This window comes from Lynx canadensis, chromosome D1, assembly GCF_007474595.2.
Source record: "Lynx canadensis isolate LIC74 chromosome D1, mLynCan4.pri.v2, whole genome shotgun sequence".
Taxonomy (NCBI): domain Eukaryota; kingdom Metazoa; phylum Chordata; class Mammalia; order Carnivora; family Felidae; genus Lynx; species Lynx canadensis.
In genome coordinates, this window is record NC_044312.2 from 68721084 (window position 1) to 68744125 (window position 23042).

At 47.4% G+C, this 23042-nt stretch overlaps 1 protein-coding gene across 6 annotated transcripts in view; it reads left to right on the forward strand.

Annotated features, from left to right (window-relative positions):
* Nucleotides 1-23042, forward strand: part of LOC115524485 (F-actin-monooxygenase MICAL2) — a 223772-nt gene that overhangs the window by 36488 nt on the left and 164242 nt on the right. For all 6 annotated transcript variants that reach the window (XM_030330799.1, XM_030330800.1, XM_030330802.1 and 3 more), the window contains exon 3: nucleotides 12894-13234. In XM_030330799.1, coding sequence (XP_030186659.1) covers nucleotides 12971-13234 — 264 coding nt within the window. In that variant the 5' untranslated portion in view covers nucleotides 12894-12970. The remainder of the gene's footprint in view (nucleotides 1-12893; nucleotides 13235-23042) is intronic.

Sequence of the window (23042 nt, forward strand, 5' to 3'; positions counted from 1 at the left end):
GTTTCTGTTTTGCTCTGCTAGGATGTTCAGATTTGGCCCTGAAGATTGTTGGGGGGTGGGGGGCTGCTGCTGAAGGATGAAAGAGGAACAGATCCTGAGCAAATGTGCATTTTGATGTAAAGGTGTCTTTGGTGGCAGCTTGAGAAATAGGCCGATGGGTTGGAGGGGGGTGATCAGGAAGCAGGAACAGCTCGAGGAGGTTTTGAGGGCTCAGGTGAGAGCAGAGAGGAAGGAGGGTGGTAGTGGATGGGGCTGCTGAGGCAGGACTGGGCGATGGGCCGCTCAGGAGGTGAGGGACTGGGGCAAGGAGGGGACTCTGACAGTGTGACTCGGGGGTCTGGATGCAGATGGTGCTGTTCACTGAGGTTGGGGGTGCAGGGGAGTGACAGGAGAGGTCAACTGACCACACGTGAGGTCTCTGTATGGGAGTCATTGAGGAAGTGGGTATTTGGCAGTTGGCTTACGGGCCTGGAGATCCCATGGAGGGATAGCTTGTTGGGTCGTAAGGACATAGATATTGGTTGAACTATAGGAGTGTCTAAGGTCCTTGAGGGCGAGAGGAGAGTGAAGATTAAAATCTTGGGACACAGCAAAATCTCAGGGGCATTGAGAGAGAGAGGAGCCTGCAAAGACTGAAAATGGGAGAGGCAGTGGACAAGTTGGGTCCCAGATGGGATGGTGGAGTTGGTGTGGCAACCTTGGGTGTGAGGCCAGGCCCGGACTGTGTGCATGGGTGGGAAGCAGACTGCAGTGGATGGAAGGGGAGGTGGAGGTGAGGGAGTGGACATGGCCGGGGAAGCCAGGCTGGGTGGGAAGGACGGAGAGTGCCATTTTGTTTTCTCAGGCGAAGGCAGTATAGACCTAACTATGATGGAGTTTGCGCACATTTTTGAGACTGACTTCATGTTGATAAATTCACATAAGAACAAAAAAACCCACAACTTTTGTCAGGCAATGAAGAACAAATTTTTTGCTGGGTGGGGGGGGGGGTGCGTTGACAAATGCATTAACTTGGCACAACTCTTTAAGATCTGGGGCCTTTGGAAGACAGGCTCCGTGAGACACTGCTGGGCTGTGAGCTTCTCAGGGCGGGGACTGCTCTGTGGTCGTCCCAGGCTCCTGGCTGGGGAGCTGTGTGTGGAGCGAACAGGCATTGTTGAGAAATCCTTTTCATGTTCGCTTTGCTATGCCTTCCGTCTCCTCCTCAGCATCCCCCTCTGTCCTCCGGACCAATTACTGGAGTCCAAGTCCCTGAGACCTAATTTCAGCAAGTCAGGAGATGTAATGTGATCCAGATACAAAGGTTCACCACGGGGAGTGACCTTAAGGGCGTGCTAGAAACCAGCTCAGTGGAAAATACACGTTTAGCTCTCCCATCCCAGCCTAAGTTAGATGAACGGGAATGAGCTACCCTTTCCATTTGTGTGAAAATGCACCAATTTCTACCTTAGTTTGGCTTGGGCTGCCTTGAGCTTTGAGGTGGTGGGAGTCGTTCCCCTGCAGGTGCTGGAAATGACACTTAGCACATCCGTGAGAGCTCACTATGAGGCACCTCGTTTACGTTTCACAGAGACTCTCTGTTTATGACTTGTTCGGTGGAGTGCTCAGTGAGCTAGAGTCCATTTGGTTTTCACCATAGCACATCGCTTCTGGGGACTCAGGGCCGGGGACACGGGGGCAGGCACTGAAACCAAGGAAATGACTAGCTTATCTGTCCTGTTCTCCTCTATTATTCTCACGTAGAGAAAGGATGTGGATTTTCAACCCAGAATATATATATGGGACGGGAGTGCTTAAATAGAGAGGTGGGCAGGCGTATTCTGAGGGTCAAGCAACCTTTTTAGGATATTGAGGACCTAGTGGAAGGTAAGATATAAAATGGTGGATCTGGTTGTTTTGGAAGTTGACCACAACGATGGTGGTAGTGAGAGAGATGCTCAGTCATGTGACCAACATTCTTTTTTTTTTTTTTTTAAATGTTTATTCAGTTTTGAAAGACAGAGACAGAGCATTAGCAGGGGTGGGGCGGACAGAGAGAGGGACACAGCATCTGAAGCAGGCTCCAGGCTCTGAGCTGTCAGCACAGGGCCCGACGCGGGGCTTGGACCCACGAACCATGAGATCGTGACCTGAGCCAAAGTCAGATGCTTAGCTGACCGAGCCACCCAGGCGCCCCATGTGACCAGCATTCTTACTGGGAGAGAAAGCTTTCTGACACAGGCCAAACCTGACGTACATACCACACTCTGGTTTACCTCCTATATTACTTAAGGGGACGTTTCCCACCTAACAGATAAACCCTCAGTTCTCAGTGACTTCATATACTTGCAGTTTATTTCTCATGTATGTGAAGGCCAAATGTTCCTCGTCACAGAGGGCTTTCCTCCTAGGGCACCCAGGGAATCTGGCTCTTTCCTTCTCCTGGCTTTGCCATCTCCCACCTGTGGTTTCCAAAGCTGCTGTGCTCTGGCAGAAGTGAAAAGAACGTGGACGGTCACCATGGGAGGTTCTTATGGCGCATGCCCGGAAGTTGTATCTATCACTTCTGCTCATAGTCCGATTACCTAGAGCTGGTTGCGTGGGTTCACAGCTACAAGGAAGGGCTCAGGAGGAAGGAGCAATGCGTGTGGCAATCAGCTAGCCTGTCTCGGCCATACCCACCAAAGCCTGAAAATTACCTCCCAGCTGAGTTTTTATTGGCAGATTAGCCTCTGTCCTCATCTGACAGTGCACCAAGATCTCATTACCCAGATCTTAGCATTTTGGAGTTTGATGGAAGAAAAGGAGTCCCCAGCCTAGACCAGAGACCCTGTCTGCTGTGGTGTGCAGGGCAGCACTTGTATACCTTTGGCTGCGTTCACTTTGTGTGGGAGCAGTATGGGTATAGTGGTTAAGGATATGGGCTCTGAGCTCTGACTATGCGGCTTCATGTTACACGTTCATGACTTGTGGCCATTTACCTCGGGCAACTTGCTAACTTTCCTAATTCTTTACAAAATGGAGATAATGGAGAGTCTAACAATGCCTGGGTTTGTTACAGTGATTAATACATAGGAAGCTTTTAACACCTTGCCCAAGACTTCATAGATGCTCATTTAATGTCAACAGTTCTTACGGTCCCAAGGATTGTATATTCATTCATTCATTTAGCACATACTATGTACAGAGGGTCTTGTGCTAGGAACTGGGCATAGGGAAGTAAAAAATTCACAGAACTTGCTGTAATTGAGGCAAGTAAGGATGCAGTGGGAGGGAGCCAACCCATTTGGGGCTAGGGAGCTAAAATGTCTGGAGGGAAGGGGCCTTGAAGAGTAGGAGTTGGTAGGGCGAGGATTTGCTTACATCCACATGCTTAAGAACACCAAGGATGCTATATGATATATTGGACCTAATGTTTTTTGAAATGGGGAAGCTTTTTTGTCTTACAACAGGATTCTTCAAAAGGCTTCTTACCCAGTGTCCTTGAAGTTGATGTTAGCCAATGAAAAATATGCCCAGCCCTGACTTTGAGGGACAGGAGTGTCATCTCATAATACAGCCGTTATTTCCACTCATTCGAGCCCAATGGCATGTCCACCTGATCTGAGCTGATCTGGACCTGTCACCAGGGAGCTTTTAGGGAATCTATACACTGCTGGGAAGAATGTTCCCTGCTTTCACAGAACTGCAGTCTGCTGGCCTCACTGCTTGGGGATGGTCAGAATGCAGGAGCATTCTCTCTGGGCAATGCATGGTGGGCTCAGGGAGCAAGGACCAGGGAGCCGGGTGTTGAAGGAGATGTTACTGGTGCTGAGCGTACGGGGTCAGGGGTATTGGTGGTGGTTGCCTGGGGGAAGCAGAACAAGAGATAAAATTACAACTTGTCAGGACTGAGCTTCCATAGGCTTTCTGGAGTCCAATAAGATTTGGAAAGAAGAATGAGAGTCTAGATGACCTACCAAAAAAAAAAAAAAAAAAAAAAAGAAGAAGGTGAAAATGATTTCACTGAGCCAAATAAAAACAGCAAGATTCTTTCATTAGCCCAATGATTTCTTTTACGCATTACATTTTAATTCAAAAGTATTTTAGAAAATTGACTTCAGCGTTTAATTAGGTCACAAATTCCATACTCTGGCCTTGGACAGCTCCTACTGTTAGGTGGTGATGGTGGTTTTGTTTTGTGCATTTTATTTTTACGTTTGTTCGGAAAATATATGTGACATAAAACTTACCATTTTAACCATTTTTAAATGTAGAGCTCAGTAGCACTGAATACATTAACACGGTTGTGCAGACATCCGTGCCATCCACCTCCAGAACTTTTTCATCTTGCCAAATTCAAAGTCTGCACCCCTTAAACACTAACTCCCCATTCCTCTCTTCCCCCTGCCCCCTCATCCACTGTTCTCCTTTCTGTCCCTGAATCTGCTTATTCTCAGTACCCCCACTATCAGTTCTGAAATAGGACAGCCTCCTGGAACTCAAAATTGAGAGTTGACAGTTTTCCTGGGCACCAGTATGTCACCAAGATGATTTGGGGCACACGTAGAATGGACTGTTCAGTTTTTGTTGGTAAGATGAGCCCAGTGTGTGTGTTGAGATCCACGTAATTTTGTCACCTCTTGGCCCATAAGCAGGTATGCAGGTTTCCTTCTTGTGGGTTCACAGGCAAGGCATCCTGCAGACCAGGCTGAGATGGGCTCAAAGGCATGGCTTCTTGGGAAGGGGCCTACCATGCTGGACCCAAGGACCTGAGATCCAGAGGGCAGAGCCATGGGGGGGAATACAGCCTTGGGGCCTTGTCCCACCCCTGTCCCTTGCCGGCTGGAATGTAAACCCATTCACCAAGTTAGCCTGGTGCTTCTTGCAGGATGGCCCTTTGTTTTCAGGAAGAAAAGTACACCGCTGGCGTGGTGGAGGCCTGCAGGTACTTGCTGGCCCAAGGAAGGTACGGTCCAGAAGCCCACCTCCTGTGGCTGAGACCAATGGTCTGATCAGGGAAAGAGGCTCCTGGACTTGGAATGTGTGTATAGGAGGGGCTTATACAAGTGGTACATGCTCTTGGTAGAAAATTTGGGAAATGCAGAAAAGTATGAAGCTAAAAATAAAAGTAATGTGAAAGACCGTCTCCCCCCACCCCATGCGTGCACCCCCCCCCACACACACACAACGATGTTCATGTTTAGCTTTTCTTCTTCTATAGATATTGCCTTATGGGGTCGGAATCCTATAGCGTACCTGAAACTGTATCTGGCTGTCCTCACTCTGCAGTAAGGCACAAGCATTTCCCCATGGATTAAATGTCTTCATGAATACTATTTTTAAAGAACTGCTGAATACTTTATTATTTGGTTGCACCGTAACTGATGAAACCACATCCCGTTGTTGACACCTGTGAGATCCTCAGAGGCTCTAGAACTGGATCATTTCCTGTATACGGTGGCTACGGCAAAAGCTGGTCATGTTAGCTCTGTCTATGTGGCCCCTATCGACTGGTGACTAAGAGTGTGGATTTTGAAGTGAGATGGAGTGGGGCTCCTTTCACGGCATCCCTAGTCACTGCCTGTGGGATACTGGGGAGGTTACTCTGTAGTCTGTCTTGTCTTCTGTCCAACAAGGATGGTCAAATGAGATCACAGATGGAGGCATCTGGGACAGGGTCTGGTGCACTGTCAGCAGCTGAGCCACGCTGCTGTTGGTGTCCTCATGAGGCTGGTGTGAGGGGCAGGCCCAGACTCCTCATGCCCAGGCCAGAGTTCTGTCCACTCAAAGGCTTTGCTTCTCCGGAAAGGTCCTTGAAGAGAGGCTTCGTGGTTCAAGCAGAGATGTGGAGCACTGGCTAGAAATCCTTATTGAAAAATGTTTAAAATAGGTATGTGTGTACACATGTAGATATACACACATGCGTATTATACATGAACATATACACACGGGCATATATGTGCATGCATGTATATGCATACACAATGCATACATATACACACACACACCTGCATATACATATATACATGTGTCTTATACACGCACATGTACACACGGGTATATACACACATGCATATATAAGCATACACGAATACACAATGCACATACATATATATATACACCTGCATATATATACACTCATGCGCACATGCATGTATATACACACATGTACACACACAATAGGAAGCACATATGGCAGACTTACACTTGCGTTATAGAAGATCAAGATGGGGGCACCTGGGTGGCTCAGTTGGTTGAGCGTCTGACTTCATTCAGCTCAGGTCATGATGTCACAGTTCGTGGTTTCAAGCCTCACATTGGGCTCTGTGCTGACCACACAGCCTGGAGCCTGTTTCGGATTCTGTGTCTCTGTCTGTCTGTATCTCTCTCTCTCTCTCTCTCTCTCTGCCCCTCCCCCACTTGCACTCTTGTCTCTCTGTCTCTCAAAAATAAATAAACACTAAAAAATAAAAAAATAAAAATTAAGATGGATGAGTTCTGGAATGGCCCCTGGCCCCCAGGGCTCTTGTTACGGAGCAGAAACAGGAAAGAAAGAAAAAGACCACCCCACCCACAGACTTGTTGTGAGGACTCCTTAGGATAATACTGGTGAAAAAGCCTGGCCTGCCATGGGCCTCTGGTCACATAGGTCTCTTCCTGGCATTCTGACTGGTCAGCACACAGCATACTGGTCTCTGGCTCACTGGAACAAGGAGGGAGGTCATCCTGGGATCTGCTTCTGGGATTGCAGGAGGAAGTGGATGGAGGTGAAGACATGGGAGTGTGTGAGGTCACTTGAAGCCAGACCAATGGAGAAAACTCACTGTTGGAAAAGAGTGAGGAGAGGGCTGGGGCTGGAAGGGCAAGAGCCACATGGCCTTGGGCTCTCAGTGAGGGGGCAGCATAGAAGGTAGAGTCTGAGCTCCCCTCCCAGGGCAGTGTAGACAGAGGGCACTATCTAGACCCTTGCGGCAGTCTGGGAACTTGTTTGGGCTTTCATGGTATGTCTCTTGGATGCATTGCCATTGGCCTTTCCTATTAGGGCTTCAGATGGCCTGTGTAAGAAAAGTTGCATGTGTGGGTTTAGCCTGCATGTAAGAAAGGGCTTTGACTTCCTGTGGGTGATCTCTGGGGTTAAAATAAGGAACAGAAAGAAACCTGTGGAGAGACAGGATCCATCTCCCTGGGGAATGACTGAGAAGACTTGATCCCACTGAGGCTCTCTTCTGGTCAGAGGAGGCAAGGGTGCAAGAGGCCGCCCCAGGAGGCAGTGTGATGTCCATCTGGGAAGGTGAGCATGGCAAGGCTGGGACCCCTGGTTGGAAGGACATGGCGAGGACAAGGGGGCCCTTTCAGTCTCTTCCCAACTCTGGGGGATGCCCCTTTTGGTTCTAGATGGTTGTTGTAAGTCCTTGTAAGATGGAAAGCCAGGCCTCCTTGGGCCAGGTGAGAAGATGTGATCACCTGTGAACCTGGGCTCTGCAGAGATGCAGTGTATGTGGGAGACATTCCCCTGGCTTCCTCTCACCTCAGCTCAGGTGTTGGATCCAGGTGGCTGTGACTGAGGGTCTTCTGTGTGTGACACTCGGAGCTGGGGCTCCTTGTCTTCTGACCACCTGTGAGTGCTTGGGGGTGAATGGCTTCCTTTCATTGCCTCTGGAATGGAAACTGGCCCTGCGTGGGGGTCTGTTGGCCAGGTACCTAGGAGATGATAAGTTTGAATGGGGAGCTTGGCAATGTCAATGGTAAGAGGGTTTGGTTTTTAGTTTTGATTTATTTTTTCTATTTATTTAATTGAAACATAAGTTGATATATAATGCATTAGTTTCAGGTGTACAGCATAGGGATTTGACAGCTCTATACATTATGCAAGGTGCATCACGGTAAGTGTAGTTACCATCTGTTGCTGTACAAACTTATTACGGTATTACTGACTATATTCCCTGTGCTGTCTTTTTTTTTTTTTTTATCCCTGTGACTTACTTCATAACTGGAAGTGTGTACCTCTTAATCCCCTTCACCTGTTTATCCACCCCCACCCCACCCCAAGGGTTGGTCTTTACCTTGAAGCATACCTTGTCTGTGAGCCTTGAGGGTGTGGTTCAGGGCTGAGCTTTTCTCCTGGGCCAAACAGCTGCTTTGTTAGAAGGTTCTGTCTGGTGTCTCTCCAGCCCTCAAGTTTTTATAGAACCCTGTCATTTATCCAACACCTGGTCATCCTTTGTGATGCCATTTGGCAGATGATGAGGCCCAGGGAAGACAGAAGGCTGGAGGTCTTAAATATGAGTGTACTAGAGAAACTCTTTGGCCAGAAGGTTTCTTTTTTCATTTGAGAGGTACTTAGGGACTCTGTGTAAACCTTGAACTTGTCCTTTAGATGCCCTGGACTGAGCCCATTACTCATGCTATCACCGGCAATCGGAAGCCCTGAGTTTTTTGGTTTTTGAAATTTTTTTTTTCAACGTTTATTTATTTTTGGGACAGAGAGAGACAGAGCACGAACGGGGGAGGGGCAGAGAGAGAGGGAGACACAGAATCGGAAACAGGCTCCAGGCTCTGAGCCATCAGCCCAGAGCCCGACGCGGGGCTCGAACTCACGGACCGCGAGATCGTGACCTGGCTGAAGTCGGACGCTTAACCGACTGCACCACCCAGGCGCCCCTGGTTTTTGTATTTATTTATTTGTTTGTTTGTTTGCTTGTTTGTTTAGAGAGCACATGCACATGTGCATGAGGGGCAGAGAGAGGGAGAGAAAGGTTCCTAAGCAGGCTTCCTGGTGTCAGTGCAGAGCCTACCTCAGGGCTCAAACTCATGAACCATGAGATCATGACCTGAGCTGAGATCACCAGTCAGACTCTTAACAGATCTGGAGCCCCTGAGTTTTAATTTGTAGCAGCCAGAGACAGGGAAAGGGGGTTGTTTTGTGACTTATGAAGTCACACAGGCAGAACCACAAATAAGGGACTCCAGTTGGCAAAAACCAAATTGCTTCAAGGCTATTCTTGGAAACTAAAGCATCACGTCCTGTTTCTTCCCAGAAAATGCAGAAACCTTTCATATTTCTGGGTAGTTGGTTTTATTTATATTTCGTATCAAACTCTAAAAAGCAACAGCTGGGGAGTGGTTGACAAGGAAAATTTTAACAAGCGCTTTTACCCAGGATCCTCTGATTTAACTAATCCTTGATTTTCTTTTGGGGAAGGAGAAAGGGTATCCACCAAAAGAATTACACACCAGTCTCTGGAAGAAAGGGCTTGGAACACGGACTCAAAGAGTTCTCCTAAGTCAGCCTTTCTAGTTCATTAACAGAACTACCTCGTACCAAGGATGCTTTCAGTTCATTACTGAAACTTCCTTGTTCCCCAATTTATATTTGGGGAAACTTAAATCTCAGAAGTTAAAGTGAGTTGTCCAAGCCTCCATAACTACAAAGTAGATTTGAACCATATATTCTGAATTGAAAGCCCATGGCTTCTAGTTTTATAACGTATATAATTCCTTGACCCAGGAAGCTAGTCCCTTCCTTCTGGTTTGATGACCTTTGCACCGTTTGAAGAATAGTAACGAATGCTGGTTATCATGTAGCTGCTGGGTGCTAAATACATCACATACATGACTGAATTTCTTCCTTGCAAGCCTATGGAGTGGGTGTGATGATCTCCTCTTATAGATGAGAAAACAGGCTGAGAGATATGCTAGATCAGGTGTGCCTAGCAGGTGCGCGAGACGAGGTGCACGCTGCCATCTGCCAGACTCTAACCCCTCTGAGGCTCTTCCTGAGGAAACCTACCCCACGTGGGTGTTAGAGTCATTTTTAAGGTCTTTGACTTCAGTGGGAAAGCTGATTTTACAGGCTGAGACCAGACCCTTCAGACCCAGGGATGCAGGTCTAAGCCTTGTGCGAGCTGCTAAGGTACAGTCCAAGGCAGCTCTGTCTGCCATCCTGCCAGCTCTCTCCACCCCTCTGAACCTCTTTCTAGATATCAGTGCATTCCTAGAGCCCCTACACCCACCCAGTGCCCTCTGTACCACCTTCAGCTCTCCACTGGAGCCCTGAAATGTTCATTTCTCTTTCGGGGGGTGGGGGGAAGGAAGGGAGGCAGCTGGTGTTGGAAGGAGACAGGTTCTTCCAGTTTGTAAATTATTCTCTGGGAGTCAGGTTCAGCATCATTCTAGGCAAGGAGGAGTTGGAAACTTGGAGAATCCATCTTGCAAAAGTATTTTTCAAACCGGTACGTTCCCCAGACACAAATCTGCCCGCCGTGAGGGATGTGGCACATGTCTCTACATCAGCTGAGAGCCGCCCGGGCCAGCTCTGCCTTCACACACATATCTCACCCTCCGCAGCAACCCTGCAAGGTGGAGACTGTCACGTCTCTTACAAAAGAAGAAACTGAGGCTCAGAGCTTACGTGGCTTGTGTGAGGCCACGAGGGCAGCCAGGGGCCAAGCTGAGCTTTGGACTTGGGCTCTGATGGCCTTAAAGACTGTAGTTTTCTCTGCACTGCCTGCCCAGCCCCAGAAAGGACTGCAAGATACTGGCTGAATTCAAGGGGTTTCGTATTTGTCCGTCCGCTGCCACATCCTTCGTTCGGCGCTGGGCAGAAAAGTGGATCCAAGGATAGAGAGAAAGTGTTCACTCGCTCTGAAAAGCAAAGGAGTCTTGCTGTCTGTTTAGCCGTCTTGGTGGCGAGTCTTGTACCTGGGGCAGAGCTGAAGCAGGAGGAGGCCGTGTTTATGTGAGCGGTGCCAAAATTGAGCACTGCAGATGTCACAGGAGCCGAGAGAACATCTGGGAGGGAATCCGTGACTTAGCAGCATCTGGCAAAGCACAGGGCCAGCTCTCCACGTCTGCGGACTTGGTTGGGCTGCGGAGAACAGAGCGGCCAGGTCAGTGCTCGCAGAGGAGAGGGGCCTGGCGAGAAATGGAACTTGGCTAGGCCTGGAGTGGGGAATGTGCCTTCAGCCGAGCACGGTGCCAAGCACGTTGGAGGCTCCTGGGGGCAGAGTGGGGCTGGGGGGTGGGGGTGGGGTCCCATGCTGTTGCCAGTGCCCTCTTGGCCGGCAGTGTCTGGGTGTCTGCCCCCGGCAGGCTGCCCCCTACAGGTGGTGCCCGCCAGGCTGCCTTCGTGCCTGTGCTTCTGTCTCCCGGGGCTCTCCCAGCTGCTTTGGTCCTCGCTGCCTCCCTCTCCTGTGCCTCCCCACCATCTCCTCTTCCCAGAGACTCCTCTCAGCCCGCTGCTCTGTCTTTGCACCTCACAGCCCATGGGAGGAGCAGGCCCCCTCCATGATCTGCCCTGGATGCCCCTACCCCTTGTCACGAGTTCTGAACTCCGGACACCTTGACCTTGCTGTCATTCTGCAGCTGTACTGGCTCTTTCCAAATTCAAGCCTGTATGGTATTTCCTTTGCCTGAGAGCATCTACTCCCTGGTCTTCTAATGAAATTCACCTTGTTCCTAAACTTGTAGCATTTTGGACATTTTGCCCCCATGGCTCCTCTGGCTACCTCTAGGCTCCGTTGGACACCTCCTGATCTGGCTTCCATGCACTGAGTTCGTATTCTAAGACCACTTGCCTTTTGTCTTATAACCAACTCTTTATGCACCTGTCTTCCTCACTAGGCCCCATCTCTGCATCCCCAGCACCTAGGGCAACCCATGGCTTCTGCTTAGGCACCAGTAATTGTTGCTGAATGAATGAGTAAAGGATTAAGGAAGAAGACAAACACCATTCTCTGCTTTTAATATTATAAGGCCAGCCACAATCCACATGCACCCACAATGGCATTTCTGTCTAGAGTGGGAAGCCGCCCAGCCCAAGGGCCTTGTCTGTGTGTTTGCCGACCTCCTCCTGCCAGGCCTCTGTCTGGGGGACCTTGGTATGCTGTATTCTCTTGTTTACAGACCCTCTGGAGCCCTCGTGACAGCTGGGCCGGCCCTAGTTCCTCGACGCTTGTCGTCTTGCACTAGCTTTGGATTCTGGAAAAACAGCTATTGCTTTGGAAAATCAGCCCTAACTTATTTTTGTTCCTTTGAAACTTAAATGACTTTCCAAAGAAATGCCTGAGGTTAGAGTGGTGCACAGGGAAAGGCTGATGGCCAAAACCCCGGCGAGCTATTTTCGTGATGTGAATGAATACCCATCGCGTTTTTCCTTCCATCAGCCTATGCACTTGTTCCAAACAGCTCACAGCTTGGGCTCACAAAGCACAGACTCCTTTTGTCCATCGGGAGGAGACCCACGTGCATCTGTGACTTTCTGTATGTCTGACCCAGGTAGATCCCGTGCTTCCAGCAGGTACTGGCAGTAGAGAGAAATTTTGAGAAGTTGCTGTCTGTCACCTATGTAGGGGAAAGACCTCTGGTGACTAAACGAAGGAAGACTTTAAAGTTTGGTGTCTAAGGACAGGTGGGAAGGTCATGAAATCTAGGGAGGCGTGTGCTTTGAATTTTTTGCTCTGTGCTCTAATGTCATGTGGCTAGATTACACTAATATTAGTCATCTAATTTGCAGCACCACGAATTAGATGTTTTTGGTGGTGCTAGCTAAATCTGTTGTGCTTTTCTGTCCCCCCCCCCCACCTTTTACTAGTTATTATTTCTAGAACTACAGTATCTGGCTCATAGCAAGATCGACCAGGTAATGCTGACATCAGCCAGGGTGTATCTTTGAACAGTTTGTATGTATTTCTTTTTAGCCAGTGAGGGGAGTGGGGTGTTGGTGGGGAGGCAGAGATTGCCAGCAAGACAGCATGGCCGGGTCAGAAGATATGATTGTACGTTTTCTATAGATGATTTATGTTTAGTACTCATTATTACGCTTAGGGTGTTTAACATCTTAAAGGAATTTTATTTTTCCCTCTTGGCACCCATCCCCCCTACCCTGTCCTCATTGCCACGGAGCTCACCTCTGCCTCCACCTACCTTTGCAGGTGTGACATTTCTCTAGGTACTTGATGGTGTTCTCCTGCATCCTCTCCTCACCACTGCTCTACACGGCTCCTAAAACATGGGGGAAAACGAGGACGAGAAGCAAACCCAGGCCGGGCAGATTTTCGAGAACTTTGTCCAGGCTTCCACGTGCAAAGGCACCCTCCAGGCCTTCAACATCCTCACGCGACACCTGGACCTAGACCCTCTGGACCACAGAAACTTTTATTCCAAGCTCAAGTCCAAGGTGACCACCTGGAAGGCCAAAGCCCTGTGGTACAAATTGGACAAGCGTGGATCCCACAAAGAGTATAAGCGAGGGAAGTCTTGTATGAATACCAAGGTAAGGAAACACCCTGGGCGGACATCTCTTACCCGAGTGGGGTGTGTGGGTTGGCTCGTTGGGAGGTCAGGAAGCTGTTGCCGTTTTGCCATCCTGAGGTTCCTGAGAGGCATGGGTGTGTATTCTCAGTTTGCTCGGTTCAAGGTTTCTTTTGTACCTGCACAGCTTATCCTGGGTGGGAGCTCGTGTCTTATCATGGTGGCCTCAGCTTCTCTTCTTGTGCCCTCTCCAAAGCAGACGGAATAAAGGCATGCCTGGCATTATCCTCCTTCTACTATTACCATTTCCACTACTACTTCTAGTAGTTACTATTTATTGAGCAACTTTTTTGTGCCGGGCACTTTATAAACGTGGTCCCAATGAACACTACATGGTCCTTTGGGTCATTTTAGAGCTATGGAAACCAAGAGTCCATTATCTTCCCCAAGATCACACAACAAGAAGGCGACCTTGGTCTGTCTGATTCTAGAGATTGTGTCCTAAATTCCACTCCCCTGGGAGCCAACATTGTAGAAAGATCCCTTGACTTTAATTGGCTAAGAAATAGGTCTTTGGTCCTTACTGCCTTTTCCTCCCTCTCTCTTTCTCTACTGCCTCCCTGCCCTCTTCCCCAGGATGCATTTCTGTGCTCAGGATCTCACGTGCAGTTAACCCTCCACAGCTGGTTACTTCCCCCATTGTTTGGCCATAGGCAACCTCGGTGCACATGGCCTAGGAAGCGCATCACCTCTCTTCTAGCACCGCAGTGCCCATTGCCGAATGGGCAGCCGGAAGTCATGACTTCCCGGCTGGCCCCTGGGGGCTGTCAGCCCCGGGCAGTGGTCCAGGCCGTATGTTTAGGTTAAAAGTGAGCATGCTGAATTTAGACCTCACAGGAGGTGGTTCAGCCAGAGCCCTTGGAATTTTAGTCGGTGCCAATCCCAGACAAGAGGATTGAACTCTCCATGGCGATCAGGACTGTTGTGTTTTTGTTTTGGTGATGAGGAGCTGTTGAGTGTACCGTGGGAGACGGCTGCTTTCTCCTGTCCCTGGGGACACGGCTGCCAGAGCTCCTCCAGGTCTGGGGCGCGCTGACTTTATGGGGCATAAGAAGAGCATTGCACCAGGCCAGCACTTCAGCCCAGAGCTCTCGCCATCCAGGCGGTGTCTGCCCGTAACCCGCCAAGCTTCAGCCCTGTGCAGAGGAGATGAAAGCTTTAAAGAAAAACGAGAGCAAGGGGTGTAACTGGTATCCAAGGCAGCACCCGGGCCTAGCTGCTGTAACTTCATGGCTCTGGGAGGCTCTTTAGACACAGAGAGGGGGGAACTGTTTGTTTTCAAAGCATCACCCTTTTCAGTAGGTACATTTGGCGGCGTTCTTTTAGAAAGGTCCCAGAGAGGCCAGGTGACCGAGCTGCAAGATGTTTGCTCAGGGAGATTTTTAGAGGCCTTATTTTATTAGGAAATGTGGTGGCCTCATGCACTCACGAGTTTCTAGCTGTTGAGGGTACTCTCTTGGAGATCTGAAGACAGACCTTCAGACGGAGTGAACCAGCAGGGGGATGGGATGGAGACTTGACTGCCAGGATGTTGGGCATTTTTCAGAAATCACTGGTTGGTTGCCTAGCCTGTCTGGCCAGCCCCTATTTTACAAGGTTTGATGGGTGGAACGAGAAGAGTCCTTGTGGACTCTTGTGGTTGGCAGGTCACCCCTGGGGCCTGAGGTACAAAGGGAAAGCACTAACATCTGTAGTCAGTGATGCTGGGTGAGAGTGTATCTTGCTCAGAATTTTATACCTTGTGGGGGGAGGAGCACAGACATTTCAGATGTGTGGTAGCCAGATGACCTAGATCCTGAAGTGTGGAAGACACTTTGAAAATGTGCTCTAGGGGCACCTGGGCAGCTCAGTGGGTTGACTGTCCGACGTTGGCTCAGGTCATGATCTCACGGTTTGTGGGTTCGAGCCCTGCATCGGGCTCTGTGCTGACAGCTCAGAGCCTGGAGCCGGCTTCGGATTCTGTGTCTCCCTGTCTCTCTGGCCCTCCGCCACTCGTGCTCTGTCTGTCTGTCTGTCTGTCTCTCAAAAATAAACATTAAAATTTTTTTTTGAATTATAAAAAAAAAAAGAAAATGTGCTCTAAGTATGGCTGTGACTGTGTGAGGTCACTTGAGCTGCACACTTCAGAAACCCAACTCAAACCTAAACAAAAAGGGAAATCATTAACTTGTATAAACAGGGAGGTCCAGACACTCAAAGTCTTTCCCATCCTCTGTCCTTCCATGTATCCCTTGGATGTTTTGCTCTATGTTGGCTCCATTCTTCCCTCCTGCAAACACATTTTCTCCATGTTGGTGGCCTGTAGTTCATATCTTTATAGGTGTGTGACCCAAAGACTAGATTCTCTGTCCTCCTGCCTAATGCTGATTACAATCTCAGGGAAGGATTCTGATTGGCCCATCTCTGGACCAATTATTGTGCCCAAACTGAGGGAAACGGCTACTGTCTTTGGTGGCCCTTTCAAGCATCACATGATTGATATGAGGGAGGCGCAGATTCCCAAGGTCATAGAGGTGTGAGACAGATAAATAACAGGTGTCTTCTGTGGTGACTATTTATTTGCATTCCGGTTATGGTATAGTCTCTCTCTGTACTGGATTCATGTGGATGGGTAATGCCCTGCTCTAAGAGCATAGAGTTTATATCCTCCTTGTTGTGAGTCGAACAAAACACAGAACGTGGCTCCTCCCTCTCCTGACATGAACAGACACTGTCTCGCTCACACACCCCACTTAGGTATCCTTGGGTGTAGTGGTTTATGCTGAGCATCAGCCGGACAAGAAATGCTGGGTGTTAGCATGCACATGGGTGATCATTAATGCTGAGCCATAGAACACAGCTGTGTCAGGTACCAGGCATACAGCCAAGCTCCTGGTCAGGCCACAATTAGAGTAGAAATTCATGAAATTTAGCCAGAAGCCCCACCTTTCCACGGATGTGGACACATCTGAGCACCATCTGGAGTGGATCTGGGCTTCAGCATTTCACAAGCGTGTATCAGCAGCCACCATGTGCTCAGCATTGTGCTGCTGTCTCTATTCCAGCAGTGAGTGGTGTGTGTGTGTGTGTGTGTGTGTGTGTGTGTGTGTGTGTGTGTGTTGGCAGTGGGGGTTGGGAGAGATGGACCAGGATCTGTTTGGAGAAGAAAGTCTCTGGTGGAGTTGCCAGGAGACCGGGAGAAAATCAGACAGAGTTGTTAGAGCAGTGGCTTTAATCTAACTTGCACAATCTCACTTGGGATCATTGTTTATTATTGATGATTAGTTATGAGGGTTTTGTCAGGCACTTAATCATTCTTTCTCTGGGTGTGACTTGTTTGGATAAGGATAGAGTGAACCAAGGATTGAGCCGAATTAACTCTTTTTGGACTATTATTGGCTCTGCATTATGGCAGGACCCAGATCAAATGTCACGTCCACCTATGGAATGTTCCTGGGGAAAATAGCCCAGGAGGGAAAAAAAATACAAAGTTTAGTATGGGAATTGCCATCATTGCAAAATTGTTGAGTCTGGTCTTTTATTTTATATGTACCCAATACCGGAAGGGACTTGAGAGAATGTTGTGTACAATCTCTACATTTGACAGGTGACATACACGGGGACCCAGGACCCTGAAGTTATTTATGTGAAGCTAGCAGGTGGCATTGACAGGATTTGGGTGCTGTTGATTGGTTTTGCTCAAATATTCTTTGGTTCATTCACTTGATCTTGGCCAAAAGGCCGAGAAGCGATTCTTCTTTTGTTCATTCATTCAGCAGGCATTTCGAGTGCCCTGTGTCTTACTAGGCACCTGTCAGGAGAGATGGCTTGAAAGGCAAATAAGAAGTGGCTCTGAGTGGTTCAGGAGATAGAAACATAATTATGTCTATGTTTCTTAACTTACTTAGTCATTCACAAGGTGAATGATGATTGAGTAGCTACTGTGTGCCAGGCACTCATCTAGGTACCAGTCAGCCACTAAATAGCTCTGTGGCCTTGGGAGGGTTACCTAAATCCCCGATCCTCAGCGGTATTCTCTGTAATATGAGGATAAGAGTGGTCCCTCTCTCATGGAGTTGCAGTGAGGATTAAATAAGACAGTCTTTGTGAAGTATTCAGAATGCTGCATAGTACATCATAAGTGATCGGCGAGTGTTGAGCCATTATTTTCAGTGCTTTCCTAAGTGTATGAGACAGGTGTGAACACTGTTCTGCAAGAGTACAAAAAAGCAATGAGTAAGTATGACTGGAGCAGTCTGGGAATGCTTCCTGGAAGAGAAGGTGTGATTTGGAGCTTGACATCGGAGTAGAAGTTTGCCTTGCTGAGCTGAGGGAACACAAGGCAGAGAGCCGTATTCCCGGAAGACTATGTTGCTGTGTAACAGGAACGAAGGGGTGGATGAGGAATGGGGAGAGGGGAGGGGGTGAGGGCCAGAGAAAGCAGAATTGATGGATGCAGGGGCAGGCCAGAAAGAACGGCCTCCTGGGGCCAGGACGTGAGGAGAGGGTCTCGCAGTCAGAGGACCTGGGGGACCATTGAGGATGGGCTCCAGATTCCCAATCCAGGGTTCCTCCTACCACCCTCCCTGGGGTTGCTCAGTAATCACAGATAACCAAGGCAGACCAGAAGGCATTTGTACATCACCGCCATAAAAACATGCTTGCAGGAAATGACTCATGGGCTCTTGTCACCAGCAGGAATGGGGCCAGCCTATAAAATGAAAACTGTTGGGTTATCTGGTGAGAAGGAAATGTCTGTATTTTGGGAACATCCAGCAGGGTCACCCCATACCTTTTGTCCCTCACTGTGACCCTTGTCCATCTCTGCCTCTGCGGTGGCTCCCCAGTGGTGGGTGGCCCGGGCCTGGGTGATGCAACTGGTTCCCAAGCTTCATAAGCAGAGCACGGCAGGAGGCAGGGAGGTAGGGCAGGAAGGGTGAAGCTAGGAGGGAAGGCTGCTATCTCCTGGCCGAGATAAGGCTATCTGACATTCCGGACCTCTGAAATCACCCACCACGGCCCTCGAAGCTGGGCTCTGCTGCACTGGCTGGGGCACGTCAGGTTCCCGTTTGCCTAATATGGACAGCTGCAGGCATAGCCAGCTGACAGAGCAGGGGATGGTCTCTGCGGGGTGAGACTCTGTCGGTGACCTCTGGATTTGTCCTCTTACCTGGAATGGCCTCCTGGCACTGGTTAGACACGTTTTTAAGCCTGGGTTACAATGGGCTTGGGTTAGTTCCTGCGCTTGTCACCTCTGCTCCACACGGAGGTTGCAGGCTCAGCATGAGAGCATGCGCTGGACATTCTATACGAGCTTCAGTGACTCCAATCCCCCAAATATTAAACTGAGATAAAAAGCTCCCTTTTTTGGCTGTCTTCGTGGGAAGTGGTTAATTTGGGTTCACTGTGGTTCATTTTTATAAGTACAGTTATAAAGACTTCTTTGTCTTTTTAAGGGAAAAAGAACGAATTAGTTTTCTTTAAAAAAAAAAAAGAAGTGTGTGCTTATGATTTTAAAAAAATTCAAGCAGGACAAGAACATGTACTAGGTGTATGAAATGTATCTTTTCCCCACGCCCCCAGGTCCCAACCATAGAGGCCACCACCATTTCCACGTGCTCTTGCTGACGGTCTACATGGGTATGCATGGCTGCGTGCATGCATTATGGATGTGTACATCCCCCCACTCCTGACTTTTTATGGAAAAACGTTTTGGTTTTTTGGGTTTTTTTTTGGGGGGGGGTTATTGTTGTTGTTTTTTGCATATTGTGCATCTTGCTTTTTTCACTCAAATCTATCTTGGAGATTGTTTTATATCAGTATGTGGGGCTCTCATCCTTTTATTATTTTCAGGGTTTTTTATGGCTTCCCGTCTCACAATTTATTTTACTGCTTCGCTCGTTCAGAGTCTATTGCCATCCTAAATGGTGGTGCAGTACATTTCCGCACAGACTTTGTATATACATGAGAGCATGTCTGGGATAGTTGTGAGGATTTCTGAGCCCAAGGGTGTGTGCATCGCATTGGAAATATTATAGGCATTGTTGTGTTCTCCCTGGACCTTCTTTTGGGGGACGCTCACCACCAATGGGGCCAAGAAGAGCCCATCTCTGAAAGGGGGCTGCCACAGTAGGATATTGCCTACTTGGATCTCTTAGGCCTTGCTGAGTGGGCATTGGGATGGACACCCCTTGAGTCCTGGAGTCTGGGCGGGGTGGCCTCGAACAGAGCAGTCCAGTAGCAATAAGGCAGGGATGGCTGCCACCTCTGAAGCCATCTCAGTCACAGCCAAAACAACTGAATTGCTATTGTTATCGCCCAACATCTGCATAGTGCTTTACAGTTGCAAATATAGTTGTGTATACATGGTTTCTTTAACAGGTTTGCTTTATCAGTGAAGGTGAGTGCTCTTTAAAAGGGGAACCACTACAAGTGTGTATTTTTCTCTTCGAATTTCATCACATAATGGGAGCTTGTAGAGCCATGGCCCACAGAAGATGTGCATGGCTTGTGCTGAACACGGGCCCCTTCCTGGCCTAGCTAACTTGTTCTCTGTGTGATCCAGTTTAAGCAAGCATCACCTTCTTCAGGGAGCCCTCCCTGAGTTCTTCTCTACTTCCCCTTCTCTTATTCCATCTTCAGTCTGGGTTTTGTGCCCACTGGGGACTCCCAGACTCTGGTCCTACCAGATCTTGCTGATTGGTGTCCCCCGTCCTTGGTTGTTTTTTGTGTCTCTTTCTCGCTGTGGGCTCCTTGGGGACAGAGACATGCCTGGCTCATCCCCAGATCTCAAGCACCCAGTTGGTTTTTAAACCAGGTGTCAGTAGAGTGATGGTGGCTATATTCTCTGATTCTCTAGGCAGGTGTTGTCTAATAGAAATATGATGCAAGCCACATGTAATTTAAAATTTTCTAGTAGCGACATTTAAAAAGCACCCAAAGTGGTGAAATTGATTGTAATAATATGTTTTATTTAATGTATCTACAATATTATTTCAACCTGTAGTCCATATAAAAAAATACTACTGAGATATTTTACATTTGTTTTTTTAATTAAGTCTCTGAAATCCCATATGTATTTTACAGCTCATCTCAGTTCAGACTAGCCACATTTCAAATGTTCAATAGCCACATGTGACTAGTGGCTGTTAGATTGTATATAGCACTCAATGTTCCATCATACTTGTCACCTTGTAGAAGCAACGTGGCTGCTGCAGTTCCAGCCACCACATCTGCTTCCAAGACAGGAGGAAGGTAGAAGGTGCTGCCCTAGCTACAAACATTGCCTTATCATGTGTTTCCAGAAACCTCATTAAATTATGAGATCCATGGGGGCAGGAGTTGTTGTCTACACTTTGCTGATTCTCCAGCACCTAGAATAATCCCTGGCAAATGGTAGGTATTTGTCACAGGTTAGATCTTCAAAACCAGATGCTTAGAAGATGTTTGGAGTATAAGGTGTTCATTAGCAATCAACAGTTGTGAAAGCAATGGGAGAGGAAGTACCATTGGACAGAAGAAGACTGTACAAAGAGAACCAAATGCCTGCAGGTTCAAGCAGTTGGGTCATTTCCTACTTGGCATTTCAGCAGGTGAATTCTTCAAAAGACAAGGTAGGAGGCCACACAGACCTCAGGGTTACAGAGTGGTCAGTTATGAGCTTCCAGTTCTCTCTATAGCATGTTGAACCTATATGAATACAAACAGTATACTATATAACATGTAGTTACAAGAGTGCAGAGTTAAAGACGGTAAGTTGTAAATATAATAACATATACGTGTATTCTTTTATGTATCACATATAAAATTATATTACATAAGAACTCTTCACCTTAAACTTCAATGCAGCTTTTTGGGAAGAAAACCCAGATATGTTCCAACTTCAGAGCCTGCTCAGAGCCTTCAGCTGTATGTAACATATTTTACTTGCCACCTGACGTGCTCCCCACCTCCTCTTATGCATCATAGTCTTAAGAGATATAAATACAGCTTTGCAAGCTGTCACCAAACATTTGTCCATGGGAGTTCAGCAGTGGGAAGATTTTTTATTCTTACATCCTTTCTCTAGGAGAGAGCTGTCTAAATCTGAGGAGCATACATGGGAAAATTCCTTTATGTCCAAATCCACAGAATAAGCCCGGGGAAGTTTCCTTTACCCCTTCACCCAAGGAGCTAGCGTGTCAATGTTCACAGCTGTTTATTGCTTTCTCTAGCTTTAAGAAAGTGATCTCTTCATTTACTTTTCCCCCACCCCATTCCTCATGGCTTTTTTTTAAATTGTGGATATACATGAAATTTGCTATTTTAACCATTTTAAGTGTATAATTCAGTGACATTAATTACTTTCACAGTATTATAGAACCATCACCATTTTCCATTTCCAAAATTTTTCTTCACCCCAAACAGAAACTCTGTACCCGTTAAGTGATAACTCTTTTGTCCCCTCTCCCCCTGGCCCTGGTAACCTCTGACCTACTTTCTGTCTCTATAAAATGTCCTAATCTAGGCATATCAGATAAGTGGAATCATATAATATTTGTTTTTATGTGTCTGGCCCTTATCTCACTTAGCATAATGTTTCAAGGTTCACCCAAGTGGTAGAATCCATTCCTCTTTTTCTCCGACCTTAATAATATATTTTATTTAACCCAATGTATCAAAAATGTTACCATTTCAACATGTAATTACTGTAAAAACCATGAGTAAAATATTTTACACTTTTTAAACTAAGTTTTCAAAATACATTTTACTCTTATACCACATCTCGATTTGGAGGCTTAATTTTAATCACAAATACCTAGTCTGTATTTAGATTCCATAAATTTTAAGTAGAGAAAGGAGACTCACATATCCAAGTTATCCCAGCCATACTTAAAAGATTTCCAGTGGTTGAATCCAGTATGAGAGTTTTTAAAATTTTTATTATGGTGAAATATACATAACACTTACCCTTGTAAGTATTTTTAAGTGAGCAGTTCAGTGGCATTCGTGCATTTACATTGTTATTCAACCATCACACCACCCGTCTCTCAACCCTTTTTTTTTTTTTATTCATCCAACCTGAAACATCCCAGACTGTACTCCGTAAACAGTAATTCCCCACTCTCTCCTCCCCCGTCCCCTAGCAATCACCATTCTGCTTTCTGCCTTTATGAATCTGACTACTCTAGGTGTCTTAATAAGTGGAATCATACAGTATTTGTCCTTCTGTGACTGGCTTATTTTGCTTTGCATAATGTCCTCAAGTTTTATCTACATTGTAACGTGTCAACTTCCTTCCTCCTGAAGGCTGAATAATTCCACATCGTAGGTATATATACCACGTTTTGTTTGTCCATTTGTCCATCCATGGACACTTACTTTGTTTCTACCTTTTGGCTCTTGTGAATGATGCTGTTGTGAACCCTGGTGTATGGGTATCCGTTCAGGTTCCTGTTTGTGGAACATCTGGGACATCTACTGAGGCGCAGAATTGTTGAGCCATGTAGTAATTCTGGGTTCAACTTCTGAGTAACAACCCAACTGTTTCCACCTGCTTGTGTTTATTTTAAATTGCCATCCCTGAGTTAAATTTCCCACAATTATTATTTCATTAAAGAAATCATTTCAAGTGTCTCCTACATACGTGCCAGATACCAGGGATACCTCAGGAAAGAGAACAGAAAAACTTCTCTGCCCTCTTGTACTTTGTGTTCTTCTCAGTAAGAGGCAGAGCATGCGTGCGTGTGCGCGTGGTCAGTGCTAGGATGAAAATAAAGAGAAGAGAAAGCAAGGTGAGGGGGATGTGGGTG